The 20,363-nt window shown below is 41.8% G+C and overlaps 1 protein-coding gene across 1 annotated transcript; it reads right to left on the bottom strand.

Moving 5' to 3' along the window:
- LOC117375340 (carbonic anhydrase 4-like) lies at nt 1–20,126 on the bottom strand. The gene is made up of 8 exons (XM_033971638.1): nt 20,082–20,126; nt 17,067–17,358; nt 4,539–4,709; nt 3,704–3,852; nt 2,685–2,780; nt 2,522–2,597; nt 1,303–1,466; nt 1–186 (listed from the first exon to the last, which is right to left on the bottom strand). Exons 1-8 carry the CDS (start codon nt 20,124–20,126, stop codon nt 1–3), a joined length of 1,179 nt encoding a protein of 392 aa, XP_033827529.1.
- Nucleotides 20,127–20,363: the final 237 nt, after the last annotated feature.

Below are 20,363 nucleotides of genomic sequence, written 5' to 3'. Positions count from 1 at the left end.
CTACACCTTATGAAAACATGAACTCATCCACAGAGCCAGAGCAAAAAAGAGGAGTCCAGAGGAGGCGCTCGTCTTGGGGCAGGAGCTGTGGGTGACCGGCTGCTTGGGCTGGATCCCTCTGTAGACGTTCACCATGTGCGGCGATGTGCTGTTTCCAGTGCGAACTGTTTTGGCGAAAAGGTCAATCTGCAAAAAACATGAGAATCTTTGGCTCAGTGGACAAACACTCTGAACCTAGAAGGAGAGGCATAACTGTTCTTTACACAGCGGGTGTGTCTGAAAAACTTTAGATAATTTTCAGACAGTACAAGATTCCTGTCTTTTTCAAATCTACAAACACTTCATCCTTCATCGTTCATCCAAAGAACAAAACCCTGAGCCATAAACAAAGAGATGTGGTCTACCCCATTCAGTGTAGTGAAGAGAGAAGTGAGCATTACATTGGAGAAACTAAACAGCCTGTTTACAGTTCCAGTGTAGTTAACTCCTCCCGTCAGACAGGTATAAAGGCAGTGTCCACCAGCAATCTGACCAGAACTGAAGAAGAGGTTTGGATGAGCAGCAAAACATCTTCACTCCTACAGCAATTTGTCCAGTTGATAGATTTAAACTTCGTCTTTTGCCACAGACTTATCCAAACCAGGACTAAACCAGGACTAAACCAGGACTAAACCAGGGACTAAACCAGGACTAAACCAGGACTAAACCAGGACTAAACCAGGACTAAACCAGGACTAAACCAGGACTGAACCAGGACTAAACCAGGACTAAACCAGGACTAAACCAAGACTAAACCAGGGACTAAGCCAGGACTAAACCTGGTGAATCAGTGTTTCAGTTTTGTGCAGTTAAAACCTGGAACAGTCTTCCTGAAGATGTGACAGGCCTCTACTTTGACAATGTTTAAATTCAGACTCAAGCCGTGCATATGACTGAAAGGGTTTTATTCTGCCTCTTCTCTTTTAATGTTACTTTTATGATAATTATTTTTGATTATTTATGTTTTGATTTGTTGTATTGTGATCAAATCAGCTCACCTGCTGTAGTTCAGATAAGTCAGCTCTTTATGGTCAGATCATGTTAAAATAAAGCTCAGATTAAAGTCTAACTCGAGTAACAGAGCTGCAGACAAAGCAGTGCCTAAAGTTAGCATCAAACCCTGAGGGAATGTGGATGACATCAGCTGTAAAGTATCGGTAAAACAGGTCAAACATCTGAATTTTGATTTTTAAACTACAAAACTCGATCTCTAGCTGGATTTTAAACTAAAGTTGTCCTAGAATGTCGGGGCTGTTAACTCACCAGATCTTTGCTGACTTTGACTGGGTCCTTGAACACGGTCCAGACCACTGCCTCGTCACAGTTGGGGGTGGTGAGGGACCCCAGGTATCGGTAATACTTGGTACGGTCCACTCCAGGCAGAAGGTCGTCCAGGGACAGGCTCTCCGACAGAGGGGCGGACTGTCCTGAGAACGCATCATGTGGTTTAAATATGCGATTGATCTATGAACCATCGTTAACAGCAGCGTTCTTAAAACTTTGACTTTTGGGAGGATTTTTTTTTCAGTCTTTAAGGGGCACCATGTATTGAAGAAACTCTCACACTCTCATTTAGTATTTTCTACATTTTCTATACATATACGACATCAAATATGGAATTGTGTAGTAAAGAAAACAGGTTAAACAACTCTACAAATACTAAATATTTTTTTGTTCAGTTGTGATTGTAATACCATTTTAAAAAACCTTTACATGACGATATACATGTATTTCCAGGGACGCTACCTCCATTGGTACCACACTAGACTGTATGTATAAATTTCAAAAAGGAATTGATCATCTTCATTGACTCTGGTTCCAATTCACTTTCTATTGAAAAATGTCACCGGTCTCTCTGTAACTTCTGCTGTCAGACTCGTTATTCTTTTCCCGAGGTTCTCTGTGTAATCCCTCACTCATCCAGGTCTGATCCATAGTAAAAGCCAAAGTTAATTCTGTCAGCTGGACATAAAGTAGGAGTGAAGACGTTTGGCTGCTCATCCAAATTCTTCAGTGCTGGTCAGAGTACTGCTGGACGCTGCCTTCTGACCAGTAATCTGACCAGAACTGAAGAACTTGGACGAGCAGCCAAACGTCTTCACTCCTACGTTTTGTCCAGTTGACAGATTTAATTTTGACTTAGCCTTAGCAACAGGTTTGATTGACAGCTTTGCTAAGGCGTTACCTTCAACAGCCTCGCCCTGGATTGGCTCTTTGGTTGCTATGACAGTTGTGGTCGGAATTCCAAATATAGAACTCTGCTCCACATTGGCCCCTATAACTGCTCCAGCCTCGATGAGCTTCATTTGGAGCTGAACGCTGTGGGTGACGTCACACTCACTTCAATTTCTTTATACAGTGTTGTACCATAACCAAATCTCGTTTAGTTCCCCAGACACCTATAAGCAGCCATGTTAGGACTGCAGTAAACCGACCTGTTTGGCTTCATTAAATCCTTACTTTGCTGTTGTACATTAATCACCTTTTTCTGTAATTTTGGAGAGGTAGGACGTGAGAGTCTTCCATGCTGCAGGTTCTCCGGTTGTGTTATCATAGGCCTTAAAAAGCATCAACACATTTAGAAGTTTTTAAAGAAAGTTTAAATTTTTTTATTTTTTTTTTATGCAGTTGTACTTTTTACTTACTTCAATGAGGAATCCCAGAGCCACCGCGCCGCTTGAATCCGCCACAGCTGACGTTATGTTCCCGTTGTGAGAAGACTTGAGATGGAGAATGTGAAGCTATGAAAACAATGTGGATTTTTGATTATTCCCAATAAAACTCAAGAAATACTTCCGTGTTTCTACCTCCTGTCACTGTTAGCCAATCAGAGACTATTAATGCCATTCATTTGCCGTGCTCAGAAATGGTTGATTTGAGTTACTTCTGTTCTGTTTGGTGTTTTGTTGCTCGTGTGCGCCTCCTTCTATTTCCTTCTCACACCATGTCCTCTGTTCCATTTTTCGTGTTCTGAACGCCACAGAGGGCATGTACGTCAGTAGTGGAGGTTAAACACGGGTAGATCAGCAAAATAACGTCTTGAAAATAGTCGATTAAAGATTACTCAAACATGAATCACTCCAAATACAACTTCAGAGGCTCAATGAGAAGAAACGACTAGAACATGGTTAAAGATCTGATTTTATAGCATTTACACCTGTTCCTAGTCATTTTGGAAATTTTAATGCAAACTATAGATACATTTGCAGCTTTTTGGTCAAAAGCACAAAACATTTCAAGTATCACATGACATCACACAGCACCGCCCTGATTAGAGCCATGTGTTTTTGATTGCAAACACCTGGCTGCGAGGGCGGAGTTTGAAGTGTGGATACTTGTCAGACCAATCACACTGTTCTTTATACTTCCAGAATGAACAGTGTGTGAATCATAGCCTGTACATATAAATGGACATAGCTAACCATCTAGCCACTGTGGTCCAAGTAGAAAGTGAGCATGGGCGTACTTCCAGCTCCATCAACTCTGGCTCCAATTCACTTTCTATTGCACAACTATCTACTGTATTGTGATTGATAATTTGCAACTCTGCTCCAGATTCACCCTATAACTGCTAATCTCGATGAGCTTCATTTGGAGCCGAACGCTGTGGTGACGTCACACTCCCTCAGTCACACTTTACCCAGTCTGTGGTGTGAACACTTACCTCCATAGCGTAGCGCTTACTGTTCACGGTGTGTTCAGAGCCCGGGACAGAGGAGCCGTTGCCCCAGTGGAGGTGGAACTGCACACCGTCGTACAGTTCGGACAGCCCCCCTCCGGACACGCTCACACCACTGGCCAACGTCACCTTCACTGAGAATCAGAATCAGAAGACAATGACATTCAAAACACTACAAATATTGTAGAAGCAGCACAGCAAGTTTTTAGACAGAGACAATCGTGAGATCTTGGATTAAACGTTCAACAAACAAGTAAAATGGAGTCAGTTTGTTGCTGTAGTCCCTTATGAATATGTTTAGATAGTGATGGCCAACCTACTTTTTCAGAGTGTACGTATCTCCATAGAGACAAGCAGGTGGTTCCACAAGGCCAAGTTACAGGCCAGATCTGTGGAAAAGCAACTCTAGTCACTGTAATATTGCTTTCGCTAACGCTAGCGGGAGCGACCTCGGGGAAAGAAGGCGCCTGATTTGTCTGTTATTAATGTTCATATCTTGATTTACAGACACAATAGTGAAATAAAAACCCCAGGATCATGTAGAGCGGGTTAATACGAACATTTAAGTCCAAAATGACGAGTCTGACAGCAGCAGTTACAGAGAGAGGGGCCACAGTTTTTACATATAAAGTGAATTGGAGTCAGAGTCGATGGAGCCGGAAGTGCGCCCATGATCACTTCCTGTTTGGAATGAAGGGGCTGGCGCGTTAGCTATGTCCATTTATATATGCAGTCTATGGTAAGTACAGAATCTTACTACTTGTACTGCGTTACCTCGGTAGTGACAAGGGAGTTGTACATTTTTGCATCAGTTACTCACCCGTGTTCCCTGTGTTCTCGATCTTGCTCAGGGCCGTTTTGCTGCTGAAGTTGTTGAAAGTAAACGCTGTCAGCCTCCTGTCATACGTGGCCTTTTCGGAAACGATGTCGATGGGAGACTGTCGGGAACCAGCACAGTGTTTAGGAGCCAATGTCACCCACACAGCATCACCTGGAAGAAAAGTTTAGATTTTAGCTAAATTCAAACAGCGAGTTGCGATCATAGACTGTATATGTAAATGGACATGCTAACGTGCTAGCTGAAGCTGTGTGGAGTTTAAAAACAAAGTGGAGCACTTCCTGTATTACCACATGATGACATCACAAGGTGGAATGGAGTGTTTTTAGTTTGAGGGAAGAGCTCAGCCTAAATATGCAGGGTTTGTGCATTTTGCAGAATAGGTCCACTTAAAAAATATTTAGCTTCACTTACTGCAAGATCCATCCAGGTAACACCAGTCTGCAGAAAATAAAACATCTTAAATATTCATGAATGGGAACAACATTAATAATAATATCATTTACTTACTCGGAAACGTGACCACAACTTGGACCAGGAATACCAGGAACAGAACACCAAGCGCTATCCAACACATTCTGGATGAACACCTTCAAAAAAACAAAATAAAAACACTAAAAACATTTGAACTATGGAAGAAGGAACATTATTTTATATTCAGAGCAAGAAAGAGCCCAAATCATGTATCAGATTTAAGTTTAAATCCAAATTTTTACTTGAAAGCACTTTGGTCCAAGATGCTGTCATCCTCTTGAGGAACATGGAGGGAAAAAGTAGGTATTCTGTACATTTCTTATCCCACAAGCAAATATACACCAAAAAGAATATGATGAAATAAAATAAGTAAATTTATATTGGGAAAACTTGAATTCAGGCGTCAGTATCAGCCAGAGTGTCCTGCTGTTCTCTGCTCATCAAGGTTTGTGTGGGGATGTCCTTATATTCCATGACCCAGCCCAAAAGGAGGACCCACCAAACTTGAAAAGTAGGATCTGAATTCACAACAGCACAACACTCTCATCTCCTCAATTACATCCAAAACATTACACACATCAATTGTTCAATGTGTGCTTTAAAAAAAAGACTATCATCAATTAAAATACCTAAGTATTTAAATGACTTAATGGCTTAAATTATCTACTGCAAAGAAAGCATTTATGGCAAAATTGTGCATAGCTGGATAAGGTCATAAGAGGAACGAATGAATGGAATCTGCTCCAACATTTAACCTCCTAAGACCCGAGCTCTTGCATGTCAGGCTTTATTAATTTCTCTTTATTATTTAGGCGGACTGGAACCTGATGAGTCTAAAACAAAGAATTATCTTTTTACATTATGCAGTTTCTGATAGAAGTGATGTAAAACAAATGTCCTCATATGTGGGTATTTTAATAATTTCGATAAAACATTTGAATAATGATTTACAAAAACTATTAAGTGCCTGAACACAGCAACATTTGCCCTGAATGTAAAAACAATATGAGAAACAACATGGGTACACCATATATCATGTTTAGATCTTTGCAGAGCAGATGTTGTGGAAAATCCAGAAACTGTATATATAAATGGACATAGCTAACCTGCTAGCCACTGCGTTCCAAACAGGAAGTGATCATGGGCGGACTGTCAGACTTGTCATTTTGGTCTTAAATGTTGGTATTAACCCGCTCTACATGATCCTGGGTTTTTTATTTCACTATTGTGTCTGTAAATCAAGATATGAACATTAATAACAGACAAATCAGGCGCCTTTTTCCTTTTTGGTTGCTATGATACTTGTGGTTGGAATTCCAGATATGGAATTCTGCTCCAAATCGATGAGCTTCATTTGACTGGAGCCGAACGCTGTGGGTGGTGCCATTCTCACTTAGTCCACTTCAGACAGTAGGAAAATCTCATAATCCCAGAACTGTGTTAGTATAAGACACCAGAAACCTTTTGGAGGTGTTCTCAAAGCGCTTTACAACAAGGGACCACTTACCCATTCACATCCATTCATACACTGGGACGAGGGGGGTTAAGTGTTTTGCCCAAGGACACAACAACAGCATTTATCTGTGGGAGCTGGAATCGCACCGTCAACCTGTGGGTCAGTGGATCTGACCGCTCAACCAATGATGTTTATGTCAAGTGGGATTTGAACCACCGACCTTCAGATCAGTGGATAAACACTTGACCCACTGAGGCACATTTTTCTCAGATTTGTTGAATATACCAGACTTTGAGCATTATTTAAGGTTTAATCCTTCCAATTGCATGATCTTAAAATTATAAATCAGATGCTACGTCCTGACAGTTACTCTTTGAGTGTTGACGTTTTACTTTTCCTCGAGGACGCCCTTGAATAATGCATGTTGTTTATCTTTGTTTAAATCAGGTCACAGAGATCAGCAGAACCAGGAGCAGAGACTTCAGTGAGAAAACTGCAGCAACTGATAAAGGCCCATATTACACTATTTTCTTCTCTCAAACAGAAAACACTCTCTTCCACCTTGTGATGTCATCATGTGGCAATATAGGAAGTGCTGCACTGTGTTTATAAACTCCACACACCTTCACTAGAATCATTTGGATGATTTTAGCCCTGGAATTGCACAATCTCTACTGAACTAAAGGTAAAAGGAGATGTTAACTTGAAAACTACCACTTCATGACATCATAAGGTGGAACAGAGCATTTTGAGCTTTGGAGATGTAACAGACTAATAATAAAGTGTTACTCAAACAAGTGTGAATGAAACAAAACACAACTCCAGGTCTGTTTTTGAGGAGGGAACAGCGTTAGAACATGGATTAAAGCTACAACAGTCAGTTTTGTGCAATATAGGACCTTTAACTGTAAACCTGTTTGAACTTTGAACTCTGCTCCACTGTTCTGTGAAGGTCTCTGTGAATGTTTAGGAGTTTGATTTTCAACAAAAAGGTGAGAGTGACTAACTGAAAAACTGTTGGCTAATACTAATGCTAATATTAATGCTAATGCTAATGCTTGCTAGCTTGTGACTGTAATGTTATTGGAGAGGGATGTGTTTAACAGCACAAATCAACTCACCTGTTGTAGTTTCAATTAAATACATTGGTTAAATCCATTTTGTATTTTTATTTTAAGTTTTCAAACAACCTTAAACCTAACTGTGTTTGCTAATGTTTGCATTGTGTCTCCATGGTAACTGCCGAAAACATTCCGCCATAGAGATACATGTAGAAAAGTATCGATTGAGAGGTTCTTGCTTGGTCAGGAATGCTCCACACTATGGCATTAAACTTCTCTAATCTCTATGGAGACCAGCAGGTTCCATTTTCCTTCTGTTCTTTAACTGTGCGGTGCAATACTGGAATTTCCCCACTGTGGGACTAATAAAGGCATATCTTAGGTAAAGCTGTCAGGCCAATCTGTGGGTCAGATCTGTGGAGAGGCGATGTTAGTGGTTTGAATCCTTTTTCGACATAAACATTGTTGGTAGAGCAATGAGATCCACTGAAATACAGGTTGGCAGTGCAATTCCAGCTCCCACAGATGAACTTTGATGTCGAGGGGGTAAAAACACACAGATACAGGCTGAAGCTTGTGTTATATTTACATCGGGCTTGTTATTTCATGTGAATATAAAACATACAAGACGTACACATCGGGGCGGTGAGAACACAATGCTGTTCGTGTGAAGGCGCTCGATAATGTACAAGGTGCGAAACTGGTGACAGCTCTTCTCCAAACGACACACCATTATGACCAAAAAGGAGCCGGAAATTGAACAAACGATTCTCAACTCGTATCACTGTGTCAGGAATACAGGCTCTGAGGGGTCACTTTAATAAAGAAAATGGATCCAAACAGTGACTGTGGTGAAGGATGGAACCTGTTAAACCAGTTGTGAAGAAAGATTAAACTTCTGATCCCAAAGACTAAGCTCCAGTTCACTGTTTCTTGGCTAATCAAGCTGGTTTTCCTGGTTTGTGGTGGACGAATGAGAATCCCCCCCCCCCCCCTCTCTATCTCTCCCCCTCTTTCTCTGTCTTTCTCTCTGTCTCTCTCTCTTTTTCATAGACATAGCCTGTATAAAGAATGAATGAAGAATCTGTTGTTATTATCGTGTCTTGCATACAGATGCAAGATGCAAAATACAATCAAATACAACAGGCCAGTTGCCGGACGTGTGTTACAAACACCAATAGACTCATTTAAACAAACTTATTTGCCCCTTCTTCCAGGGTTAAGAGAGAAATAATGGAAACTTATTAACATTAGAATGAAACAACCATTTCATCGTGTTGTCGTCATTGCACCCGAACATATCAGAGCATTTCTTCATAAAATGGACAATACAACAATAAATGAGCTTCACTTTCCACGTCTCTCAATTCACATAAACTTCAAAGTCTGTCTTCTTCAGGTGCTCGAGAAAACCTCCCAGTTTCTAAGGCCAGGAGAAGGATCCTTGTCGCAGTTGTGCCTCAACAATCTTTGATTCCTGCTCAACTTTGCTTGGACATAAAATTCAGTTTTAAACGTATCTTTAATTTGAATATATGTTCACAATTTGGGTTTAGCCATGATCCCATTCAGCCACTGCTCTTCATAATTGGACACCAGTTTTGCTCTTGTTCTGTTGAAGCTGTGTGGCAACAAAGAAGTGGACTAAGCCAGTGTGACGTCACCCACAGTATTCAGCTCCAAATGAAGCTCATCGAGGCTAGAGCAGTTATAGAGGACGAATTTGGAGTCGATTTCCATATTTGGAATTCCGACTACGAGTATCATAGCAACCAAAGAGCCAATCTAAAGTGAGGCTGTTGGTGATGCCACTTAGCGCCCGCGCCGCTGGTTTAAGAGGGAGGGGGCGCTTAGCAAATCTGGTCAGATCTGTGGAGAGTTGACCCTGCTCATAGCAAGAATACATGTTTATCAAGGTATTTTTGAGCAGTAAATTCACCTTCAATTGATAACCTGCAAATGCGAGATAGATCTGCTCAATGCCATACTGTGGAACATTCCAGGCAAAGCATTCACATTTCCAGACTCTTCCTTGGTGCTGTGGTGGTTCTCTGAGCAGGGCTTCAGTTCGTTCTGTGCCTTGTACAAAACCTGTTCTCATGACTCACCGGCTCATCTGGGGTAAGAGCCACTCCACAGTGAACACTCGTCTTAGTGATAGTGCCTCACTCACCACAGCACCAGCCCAAACAGAATAGACTTTTTAGTCATAGATTTTACGCCTGTATCTGTAAACACAAAGACCACACTTTGGAGATTACACTGTTCACTGTTGATACTGAATTTTCTTTCATGCAGCCAGTTTGGAGGATGCTGAAGTAGAAGTACAATGGGTTTTCATACAGAAGCACCAATACAAAACTGTTATCGGATATTGGATATTGCAGTGGACAGGGACCTGCGGGTGGGTCAGGGGTCAGAGGTTATGGGGTTAGGGTCAGAGGGAGGACAGGGAACTGCAGGTGCTACTGATACCATGTTAAACACTTTACAAATGTGAGGAAAACTTCACCAGACACACTTCTGTGTTTACAAAGGCACATCTTTGTGTGTCAGTGCTAATGCTAATGCTAATTACGGAGCCTAATAAATATTTAAATGATGCCACTGACTGAAATAATGTACACCTAAAAATAATCAGGCCATCCTTACACGAAATTTTATTTTTTTATGTTTCATTTAATGTTTTAAGAGACACAAACATGTGTCTTTCTAAATACAGAAGTGAAGTGTAGTGGTGACTGTCCGTCTGTCCGTCCGCAGAGACATTTAGATCCAGGTGTGAGTGAATCACTTTACGCAAATTTGATTTTTTAAGCCTCCTTTGCCAATACCTCAAGGCTCTATATAGTTCTGCAGTTTAAAATGAAGGCAACACGTTTTTAAAACACCAGGCAACAGAAGATCAAAGTGACTCGCCTGGTAAATCCAGACTGATCTCTCTGTGTTTTATACAGGCTGATATCAATCTGGTCTCCTCTTCCTCTGTTGCGTCTCAAACCCGGTCAAACGTGCCTGTCCAATCAGATCTGTTTATTTCAGTGACTCATGTGAAACGAAGGAGCTCATTGGTCACCTCTGATTTACAAATAAAATCTGATTTTTCTCTCCTCAGATTAACACAGTTTAGTCTTCGGTCATTGATTCTACCAAAATCCACCATTTTTTTCAGTTCCTTTTTACTTTATTAGTTTCATTCCCTGATTGGCTAAACCCCCTGTTAATCACGCCCATTTGAAAAGACTCACATCTTCCTAAAGTGTTGAAGAAGTGTGTGTTCTGGATCCCAAGCAACAAAGTGACTGATTAATTTGAAATACTCAAGCTAAATACAACATACAGCCCAGTTATTAACACAAAAAGACACAACATGACACAAAATTGACACAAAAAGTTGAACAGTGTTGGTGCTTCCATATGTTCAAACTGAAGTCAGCCCACACACAGAACTGTCACTGCCAATTGGCTCAACTTCGTCTCCCTCATTTAGCCTATACATACACATAAATACACATCAGATCTGCAGTTTTGGCTTTCTTTACTTTATCTGTCTGCCAAGATTAGACGCCTGCAAATAAAGTGTTATGGAAAAATGTGGCCATTTTGTGTCCACTCCACAGATTGTTTATATAAACGGACATAGATAACCTGCTAGCCGCCGTGTTCCAAACAGGAAGTGATCATGGATGCACTTTGGGCTCCATCGACTGGCTCCAATTCACTTTCTGTGTAAAAACTGTGTCCCCTCTCTCTGTAACTGCTGCCGTCAGACTCGTCATTTTGGTCTTAAAATGTTCGTATTAACCTCTTCGTTGCTAAGCAGGAGGCGTTACCTTCAACAGCCTGGCTCTGGATTGACTCTTTGGTTGCTATAATACAAATATGGAACTCTGCTCCAAATTGTCCCTTGTATCTGCTCTAGCCTCAATGAGCTTCATTTGCTGTGGTGACGTCACATTCACTTAGTCCACTTCTTTACACAGTCTGTGGTCCATTCCCATAATAAATATTTTAATTACAGGTACTCCATTAGTGTAAATTATACTATAAAGCATGAGACTACAGAGCCATGGAGGTCACAAAGTTGCCTGCTGTGACTTTAAACATATTTGAAATAAAATGATGTGTTTTGTTGCCAGATTCTCGTATTATTTCCTCCTTGGAGACGCAGCAGAGGGCTTTTTGTAGCGGAACCACTTTGTAATACCCAGTTTCTTCAGGTCATCCTTTGCAGCATTTTGCATTTAGAGTGTTTGTGTTTGAAAAGTTGCGCGGCCAATGGGAATGTTCAGAATGGTAATAATAATAATAGCCTCAAACCAACAGCAACAACAGACTATTTCATTTCTATAAGTGGAATTGTCAATCGCTGAAATTACTCCTTTGAAACAGCAAAAGGGCAATATAAAGACATCCTTATAGCCACGGGTCCTTTTAAATACATTTAAAGGGGTGCTGTGCAACTTTTCAGATAGGGGTTTGTTATTGGTTTGTGTAAAATGTTCCACAGCGCGGAATTAAACCGAGTTTTTATCTTTACACAATTATGGGTGAAAATAAACCCTGAAAAACATGAATTTGAGTCCAGGTTCAGCCCTTGTAAATGGTTGGTAATAGTCATTAAAACAGATATGATTTTTAGAATAAGACAACTGCTGAACATTCTGCCATAGAGATACATGTAGAACACCCCCAACGCGATGTCACTGCAAACTATCAATTGAGATGCTCTTGCTTGGCCTGGAATGTTACGCACTATGGCAATAAACTTCTGTCATCTCTATGGAGACAATCAGGCGACTCCATCAGGCCAAGCTGCAGGTCAGATCTGCGGAGAGGAGACCCCGCTTGTAGTAAGAATACATGTTTTTCGAGGTATTTTTGAGCAATAAATACACCTGTGATTGAACAAGTTTAATGCCATACTATGGAACATTCCAGGCAAAGCAATCACTTCTACTCGAGACAGGTCACCACAAAGGTTACACAGTGCATCTTTAAATATAAATATGTGAATTATTTTTGATGAAATGAATAGTCTAACTCAATATGTCTACAACATGAACTGTTTATATAAATGGACATTGCTAACCTGCTAGCCTAGCAACGGGAAGTGATCATGGGCACGATTCTGGCTCCATTGACTCTGGCTCCAATTCACTTTCTATTGAAAAGCTGTGGCCTCTCTCTCTGTAGCTGCTGCCGTCAGACTCATCATTTTGGTCTTAAAATGTTCATATTAACCCGCTCTACATGATCCTGGGGTTTTTATTTCTTCATTGTGTCATAAATCAAAATATGAACATTAATAACAGACAAATCAGGCGCCTTCTTTCCCCAAAAAAGTTAGCATTAGGAACAAGGTTGATTGACAGCGATGCGAGGGGTGTGGCTCCTGCTAAACCAGCAATGTGGACGGGAAGAGGCGTTACCTTCAGCCTCGCTGCAGATTGGCTCTTTGGTTGCTATGATACTCACAGTTGGAATTCCAAATATGGAACTCTGCTCCAAATCCGCCCCTATAACTGCTCTAGCCTCGATGAGCTTCACTTGGAGCCAAACGCTGTGGGCAATGTCACGCTCACTTAGTTTATACTCACTTCTTTACACAGTCCGTGGTCTGCACTGTTTTAATACTGCTGCAGTTTTCAAAGTAGAGCGCTAACCACTTTGCTACGGTTCTTGCCCTTTTAATCAATTACCAAACAATGTCTTGTGTATTACCGATGAAAGAACACATTACCTCCACCCTGTTACACTTGACCTGTGAAATACGATGACTCCTTAATATTAATTGGATCCCTCTTCTACAGCTAAACATGCTCAGGGTGAGTCAGATGAACCCCCCCTCGTCCTTCGTAGATGAGTATTTCTTCTAAGCTCGTGTCTTTCCTCTTCACTGCAGACTGCTGTGTGTTCACGTTCATTCATATTTGAACAGTCTGAGAGGGATCACGTTCATTTTGCCCTAAACGCAATGACGCAGCTAATCCATGACGTCAGAAATTTGGAAAAATACTGCGAGCCAAAACTGGGGATTTGTATGCAAAAACCATCCAGCAAACAAGAGGGTCCTGGCAAACTGCAGCAGTGTTCAAATATTCGCAGTTATTGATATTAAATTTGAACTTCTTAAAGGATCAATTTTTGAAGTTGAACGAACATTGAAGACCAAAATGACGAGCCTGACAGCAGCAGTTACAGAGAGAGGGGACACAGTTTTTACACAGAAAGTGAAATGGAGCCAGAGTCGATGGAGGCAGAAGTGTGCACATGATCACTTCCTGTTTGGAACACGGCGGCAGCAGGTTAGCTATGTCCATTTATATATACAATCTTCAATTCAAACTAAATTTGCCTCAGTACAGATATATTATATAAGCAGCTCTTGAGGTTGACATAAGTCCACTGTGTGCTGGCTGTATCTAATCACAAGGCTTTTTATTGTCCAATTGTCCAGAAGTGCACTGCATGTTAGCTGTTGTTAGCTTTACCATCACAGCAAAAACTCCACTCTGCTCTGAGAGTATAAGAGTGCTTATAAACTCATCACTGTGAATGATGTTCTGAAGGCAAGTGAGAAATAACTCTAGACCACTGCAAACCATTTAAAAATGAACTAGTTCTGTTTTTCACTTTTTTAGGATGGTAAAAATCAGGTGCAGAGCCTTAGATGGCTGGATGGACACACCTCTTTTATATTCCCGCTGTTGTGACCCAAATGCTCGTGTTTTGATCTGCCGTTGTTATTCAGAGTATCCCACGGCGACTCTCCGCAGGCCGCAGACTGTTTATCATCTTCTCCCCATCATTAAATCATGTCTCCAAATGCAAATCTCTGCTCGGCTTCTGTTTGGGAATCACTGCACATGGCGTCAATGTCAAAACGTTCTTTCATAAATTATATGTAAGGGCATTTTTAAGTTAAGTCTTTCAGAGTAGTGTATTTGGTGCTGTGCTAACATGACCAAAGGAAGGGCTCATATTCGTTAGTATTTTGGTCTTAACAACGTGAAAAACAGAACAAGTTCATTTTAAACAGTTATTCAAAGTTACTCCGCAGTTACCTTATGCATTCAGAACATCCTAACTATTCACCAAGATGAGTTTATAAGCATGTTTTAGCTCAGTTGGTAGAGTGTTTGTCCACCGATCTGAAGTTTGGCAATTGGAATCCCACTTTCAACTTAAATATCATCAGTTGAGCGGTCAGATCCACTGACCTACAGGTTGGCGGTGTGATTCCAGTTGCCACAGATGAATGCTGTCGTTGTGTCCCTGGGCAAGACACTTAACCCCACTCATCCCCGGTGTCTTTGTACATTGGTGTGTGGATGTGTGAATGGGTGAATGGCTTTAAGTGCCTTGAAGGTGGAAAAGCTCTATATGCAAATGTGAGGCTTTACCATTTCAGAGGCCGGACCAGGCTCTTGACATCACGGTAAAGCTCACAACTAGCATGCCAACCGTGCACTTGTATTATTAGAATTGGAAGCAGACAGTACTCAGCAGCACTATGGCAAGACCACACACAACGAAGTGGACTAAGTGACTGTGACATCACCCACAGCGTTTAGCTCCAGTCAAATCAAGCTCATCGAGGCTAGAGCAGGTAGCGGCTAATTTGGAGCAGAGTTTTATATCTGGAATTCTGACCACAAGTATCATAGCAACAAAAGAGCCAATCCGGAGCGAGGCTGTTGAAGGTGGTGCCCCTTCCTGCCCGCACCGCTAGTTTAGCAGGGAGCGAGTGCTTAGCAACGCTGTCACTCAAACCTGTTGCTAACACTAGCAGGAGCGACCTCGGAAAAAGAAGGTGCCTGATTTGTCTGTTATATCTTGATTTACAGACACAATAGTGAAGTACAAACCCCAGGATCATGTAGAGCGGGTTAATACGAACATTTAAGATCAAAATAATGAGTCTGACAGCAGCAGTTACAGAGAGAGGGGACATGTCATGCCCTTTTTCAATAGAAAGTGAATTGGAGTGAATTGGAGTTGATGGAGTAGGAAGCACACCCATGATCACTTCCTATTTGGAACACGGTGGCTAGAAGGTTAGCTATGTCCATTTATATATACAGTCTATGGGCAAGACACATTTTGCACAAATACATCAGGGGGAAAATCTCACCCAGGGCCTTTAATTTACTTTATCCCAGATCTTCCTTTTCGAGTGTGAGACGTGATACTGGCATTTTTCTCTCTATAAGAGCATTAGCGTTATGTCCAGTACCACAGTCCACTTCAGCCCATGCTCTGCCCACTCCAGATCATCCTGCGTCGTACTAGAGTCACATGTTGGAAAGCTGACAACTGACTGAAGAAACGCCAAAGATGAAGCCCGTCTGGTTCACTATGACAACCAAATATTTGCATAAAAGTGAAAAAAATGTTATTCTAAGCTCACGAGACTTTGATGTGATTTGCATCGCGTAGACCTGATTAGCAAAGGAAGCAATTTACTCCTGATTAAAGCTGCGTTTGTTGACATGCTTTGGCACAATGTTGTTCCAGTTTCTTCATATTGATCCAAGTGGAAGGCCAATCTATCAGACGAGGGCTTCGGATAAGTGCAGAGCATTTCAGGAGACTTGTTCGGGTAATTAAAAGGCCAGAAGCAAAACCCTAATGATCCACTATGAGTACTTAAGCCTAACAGCACGAAATGAACCTTGTGTTTTTATTCATCAAGGCGAGATTTGATCAGCTTCACCAGATTTCATATCGTGGCCAATATGTGAATAATTCATTTTTATTAAATCAGGCCTATTCCACTATTCAACTGTCTGTTCAGATCTTTATCCATTTTCTAGTTGTTTCTTCTTATTGAGCCTCTGAAGTTGTATTCAGAGTGATTCATGTTTAAGTAATATTTAATCTTAGTTTCAAGACGCCATTTTGCCGATCTACTCCTGTTTAACCTCCACCGGTAGACGCCCTCTGTGACACGCCCACTGTGATGTACACACCCTCTGTGACACGCCCACTGTGATGTACACACCCTCTGTGACACGCCCACTGTGATGTACACGCCCTCTGTGATGTATACGCCCACTGTGATGTACACGCCCTCTGTGACACGCCCACTGTGATGTACACGCCCTCTGTGATGTATACGCCCACTGTGATGTACACGCCCACTGTGATGTACACGCCCTCTGTGACACGCCCACTGTGATGTACACGCCCACTGTGACCTACACACTTCCATCTCCAGTTTTATTTGGCTTGTAGCTGGAATGTAACGAGTGTGTAGCTGGCGTGTAAAGGGCATGCAGCTAGCGTGTAGCTTGCATGGAGTGGGTGTGTTGCTGGCATGTAGTGGTCCTGTAGCAGGTGTGTAGCTGATGTGTAACTGCCGTGTAGCTAATGTGTATCTGGCATGTAGCTGGCGTGCAACAAGCATGTAGCAGGCGTGTAGTGGGTGTGTAGATGGCATGTAACGGCATGTAGCTTGTATGGAGTGGGTGTGTAGTTGGCATGTAGTGGGCCTGTAGCAGGCGTGTAGTGGGCCTGTAGCGAGCGTGTAGCTGTCGTGTAGTGGGCCTGTAGTGGGCGTGTAGCTGGTGTGTAGTGGGCCTGTAGCGGGCGTGTAGTGGGCGTGTAGCTGGTGTGTAGTGGGCCTGTAGCGGGCGTGTAGTGGGCGTGTAGCGGGCGTGTAGTGGGCCTGTAGCGGGCGTGTAGTGAGCCTGTAGCAGGCGTGTAGTGGGCCTGTAGCGAGCGTGTAGCTGGCGTGTAGCTGGTATGGAGTGGGTGTGTAGCTGGAGTGTAATGAGCGTGTAGCGGGCGTGTAGCAGTGGTTGTCCTGAAATACAGTGTGTTATGTTTTTTTTATTTAAAAAAAACATGTGAATAATAAAACAGTTAAAGGTGCACTGTGTAACATCTCTCATCTCCATGGAAATCTTTGCTTTGGATCGTTCCTCAGAATGATATTATATCATGCATTTATTTAATTAAAAATGATTGTATGGCAGTTTAAATCCCACTCTCGACATAAACATCATTAAGAGCGGTCACATCCACCAGTTCACAGGTTGGCGGTGCGATTCCAGCTCCCATAGATGAAAATTGCTGATGTGTCCTTGGGCAAGACACTTAACTTTCTTTGCCCCCAGTGTCTGTGTAGACTAGTGTATGAATGTGTGTGTGAATGGGTGAGTGGTTCCTGTATAAAGAAGTGGACTAAGTGAGTGTGACGTCACCAAGTCGAATGCTCAAAAGCTCATTGAGGCTAGTAGTTATAGGAGCAAACTTGGCTGAAATATATATATAAATATATATACAAATATATAAATATATGCTCAATATTTAAATAAAAAAGTATATTTATTTCAGGTTAAAATTTGAAGTAAACCGGCAAAGGTATTTTTACCCATATAAATTATTCCAGAAAAAGATTTTTAAGGACATAACCAAAATGTAACCAAACTATCCTGTGAGTTTGCTGATAATAATGTTATGAATGTTTGAGTGTCTGATGCATTTAAATGACCCTATAGCGTCTTGTAAATGTGATCTGCATAGCTGTCTTCCCCTTTAATGTGGAGAACATGTAGAGCTTTATGCTTGAGGAAGAATATAATCCTTTTGGCCTCATTTTCCCGCTTCACTTTAAAGGTCAGTGGTGTGTGGAGTGAGGATGTGCTGCTCTATAACCAAACGCCTTGAGCTGCATGGAAACAGTCTGAGGTTTCATTAATAATCACAAAATGGTGGATGACGCAGGGTTAAAGTTGAGTTTGATGAGAGGAAAACCAAGAGCAGTCATGATAGAGACAGTACGGCAGCCATAGAAGACGAAAACAAAATAAAAAGGTTTAGGTTTGTTCTAGTTTACAGCACAAGTTAAAGGTGGTGTACTTGATTTTTTACGTTTGTAAAAGGTGACCTATTGTGCTTGTGTCTCTATGGTTCTCATCTCTGACCCCTGTGGATCATTATGTTATAATTTACACATTTTAAATCACAATATTCATAAAACCACTTCATAAAAGAAAAAGTCCTCTGACTTCCGCATTAGAAAACTGCAGTGCCCAATGGGAGCTAACCTGCTAGCTGCCACGTTCCAAACAGGAAGTGATCATGGGCGCACTTCTGGCTCCATCGACTCTGGCTCCAATTCACTTTCAGTGTAAAACCTGTGTCCCCTCTCTCTGTAACCGCTGCTGTCAGACTCGTCATTTTGGTCTTAAATGTTCGTATTAACCCGCTCTACATGATCCTGGGGTTTTTATTTCACTATTGTGTCTGTAAATCAAGATATGAACATTAACAACAGACAAATCAGGTGCCTTCTTTCCCCCGAGGTTGCTCCCACTAGTGTTAGTAACATATTTGATTGAGAGTGTTGCTAAGGAAGTGAAGTGCCGTTACCTTCAACAGCCTCGCTCTGGATTGGCTCTTTGGTTGCTCTGATACTCGTGGTCTGAACTCTGGAATATGTAACTCTGCTCCAAATTGGCCCCTATATCTCCTCTAATCTCAATGAGCTTCAATTGGAGCCAAAGGCTGTGGGTGACGTCGCACTCACTCAGTCGACGTCTTTATAGAGTCTATGGTTTTCTCTTCTAAACCGCTCTTACCGCGGCTGCAGCTCCGTCGCTCGGCTCCTGTTGATCCTGGGTTTGCTTTTTCAGGCTGCCGCTCTTAAACTAACTGCTCAGGGCTCTTGACATGCACCATCGCTAATCTTCATCCCACACTTAGACACTTCCTCCTCCTCTTCCTCTCCAAACGCAGACACTGGCCTTATCTCACAATGTCGCCTGTCACTCACTCATATCAGAGCTGACCTGTGAGCTGCACCTGTCAGTCTGAAGTGCCGTCGCTCTACACCATCACAGCGAGCTCTCTGGATTCTTGGGTAAGGCATAAATAAATCAGTAAATCCACAGTATGGCATTACACGTATCTATCTCCGTGGAGACTAGGAAGTGAGCTGGGGATGCGACCGTCAGCAAGTTATGCTTTAGGACTGTGGAGTTGCAACGTTTTTCAAGGTGTTTTTAAAGGTCCCATATTACGCTGTTCTCTGATCTCAGTTCTAATTCACTCTGTTCCACCTTGTGATGTCATCATGTGATAATACAGGAAGTGCTCCACTGTGTTTTTAAACTCCATTAACCAAGCATTTTGAGCTTTGGAGATGTAAACAAACTAATAATAAAGGGTTACTCAAATACTCCAGGTATGTTTTTGAGGAGGTAACAGCATTAGAACATGGCTTAAAGCTCACAAGAGTCAGTTTTGAGTAATATAGCACCTTTAAACAATAAAAAACATATAACTGAACAAATGCTACATATGTTTGATGCCATAGCAGGAGGTGCTCAGGGTTACACAAGCTCAGGGTCTTTTTTCACACTGTCATCTCTGGTCTTTAAAGTGTTGGTGGAGGAGTGGTGTTTGGCGACTTTTTCTCACATAAATGGGAAAATTGGACCAAAAATATAACTGTGATTTCAGCCAATGTCAAGATGGTCGTCCTGAGCCGGGCACAAGCTCCAGAGAAAGAACAGGTGTCACTCGAGACGGACCAATGTGACACCCGTACGGGATAGTGGCACCCATACCGAAAATTTAGCTGGATCAGATATCAGTTCAGAAAAAAAAAAAAAAAAAAAAAAAGGACAACTGGGCTTCACCAATTACAACTATTAATGTATCTATTTTTTTAATTAGTATTTTTTTTAAATCTTTTTATTACTTGTGTTTTTTCCCCCCTATTTACTCTCTAAATCGTCTTTTCTCACTTACTGATTCCTAGCACTAGTGCTCTCCTCTGTCCCCACTACCTCCTCCAAAACA

Source organism: Periophthalmus magnuspinnatus, chromosome 8 (genome assembly GCF_009829125.3).
Source record: "Periophthalmus magnuspinnatus isolate fPerMag1 chromosome 8, fPerMag1.2.pri, whole genome shotgun sequence".
Taxonomy (NCBI): Eukaryota; Metazoa; Chordata; class Actinopteri; order Gobiiformes; family Gobiidae; genus Periophthalmus; species Periophthalmus magnuspinnatus.
This window is presented reverse-complemented; position numbering and strand designations above follow the sequence as displayed.

Coding starts and splice junctions, on each gene's coding strand:
- LOC117375340 (XM_033971638.1), bottom strand. CDS start 20,126: ATGGGTGCCACTATCCCGTACGGGTGTCACATTGGTCCGTCTCGA. Junction 17,359..20,081: donor GTCACATTGGTCCGTCTCGA/GTGACACCTGTT, acceptor ACTGTATTTCAG/GACAACCACTGCTACACGCC. Junction 2,598..2,684: donor CTCTGGGATTCCTCATTGAA/GTAAGTAAAAAG, acceptor ATGCTTTTTAAG/GCCTATGATAACACAACCGG.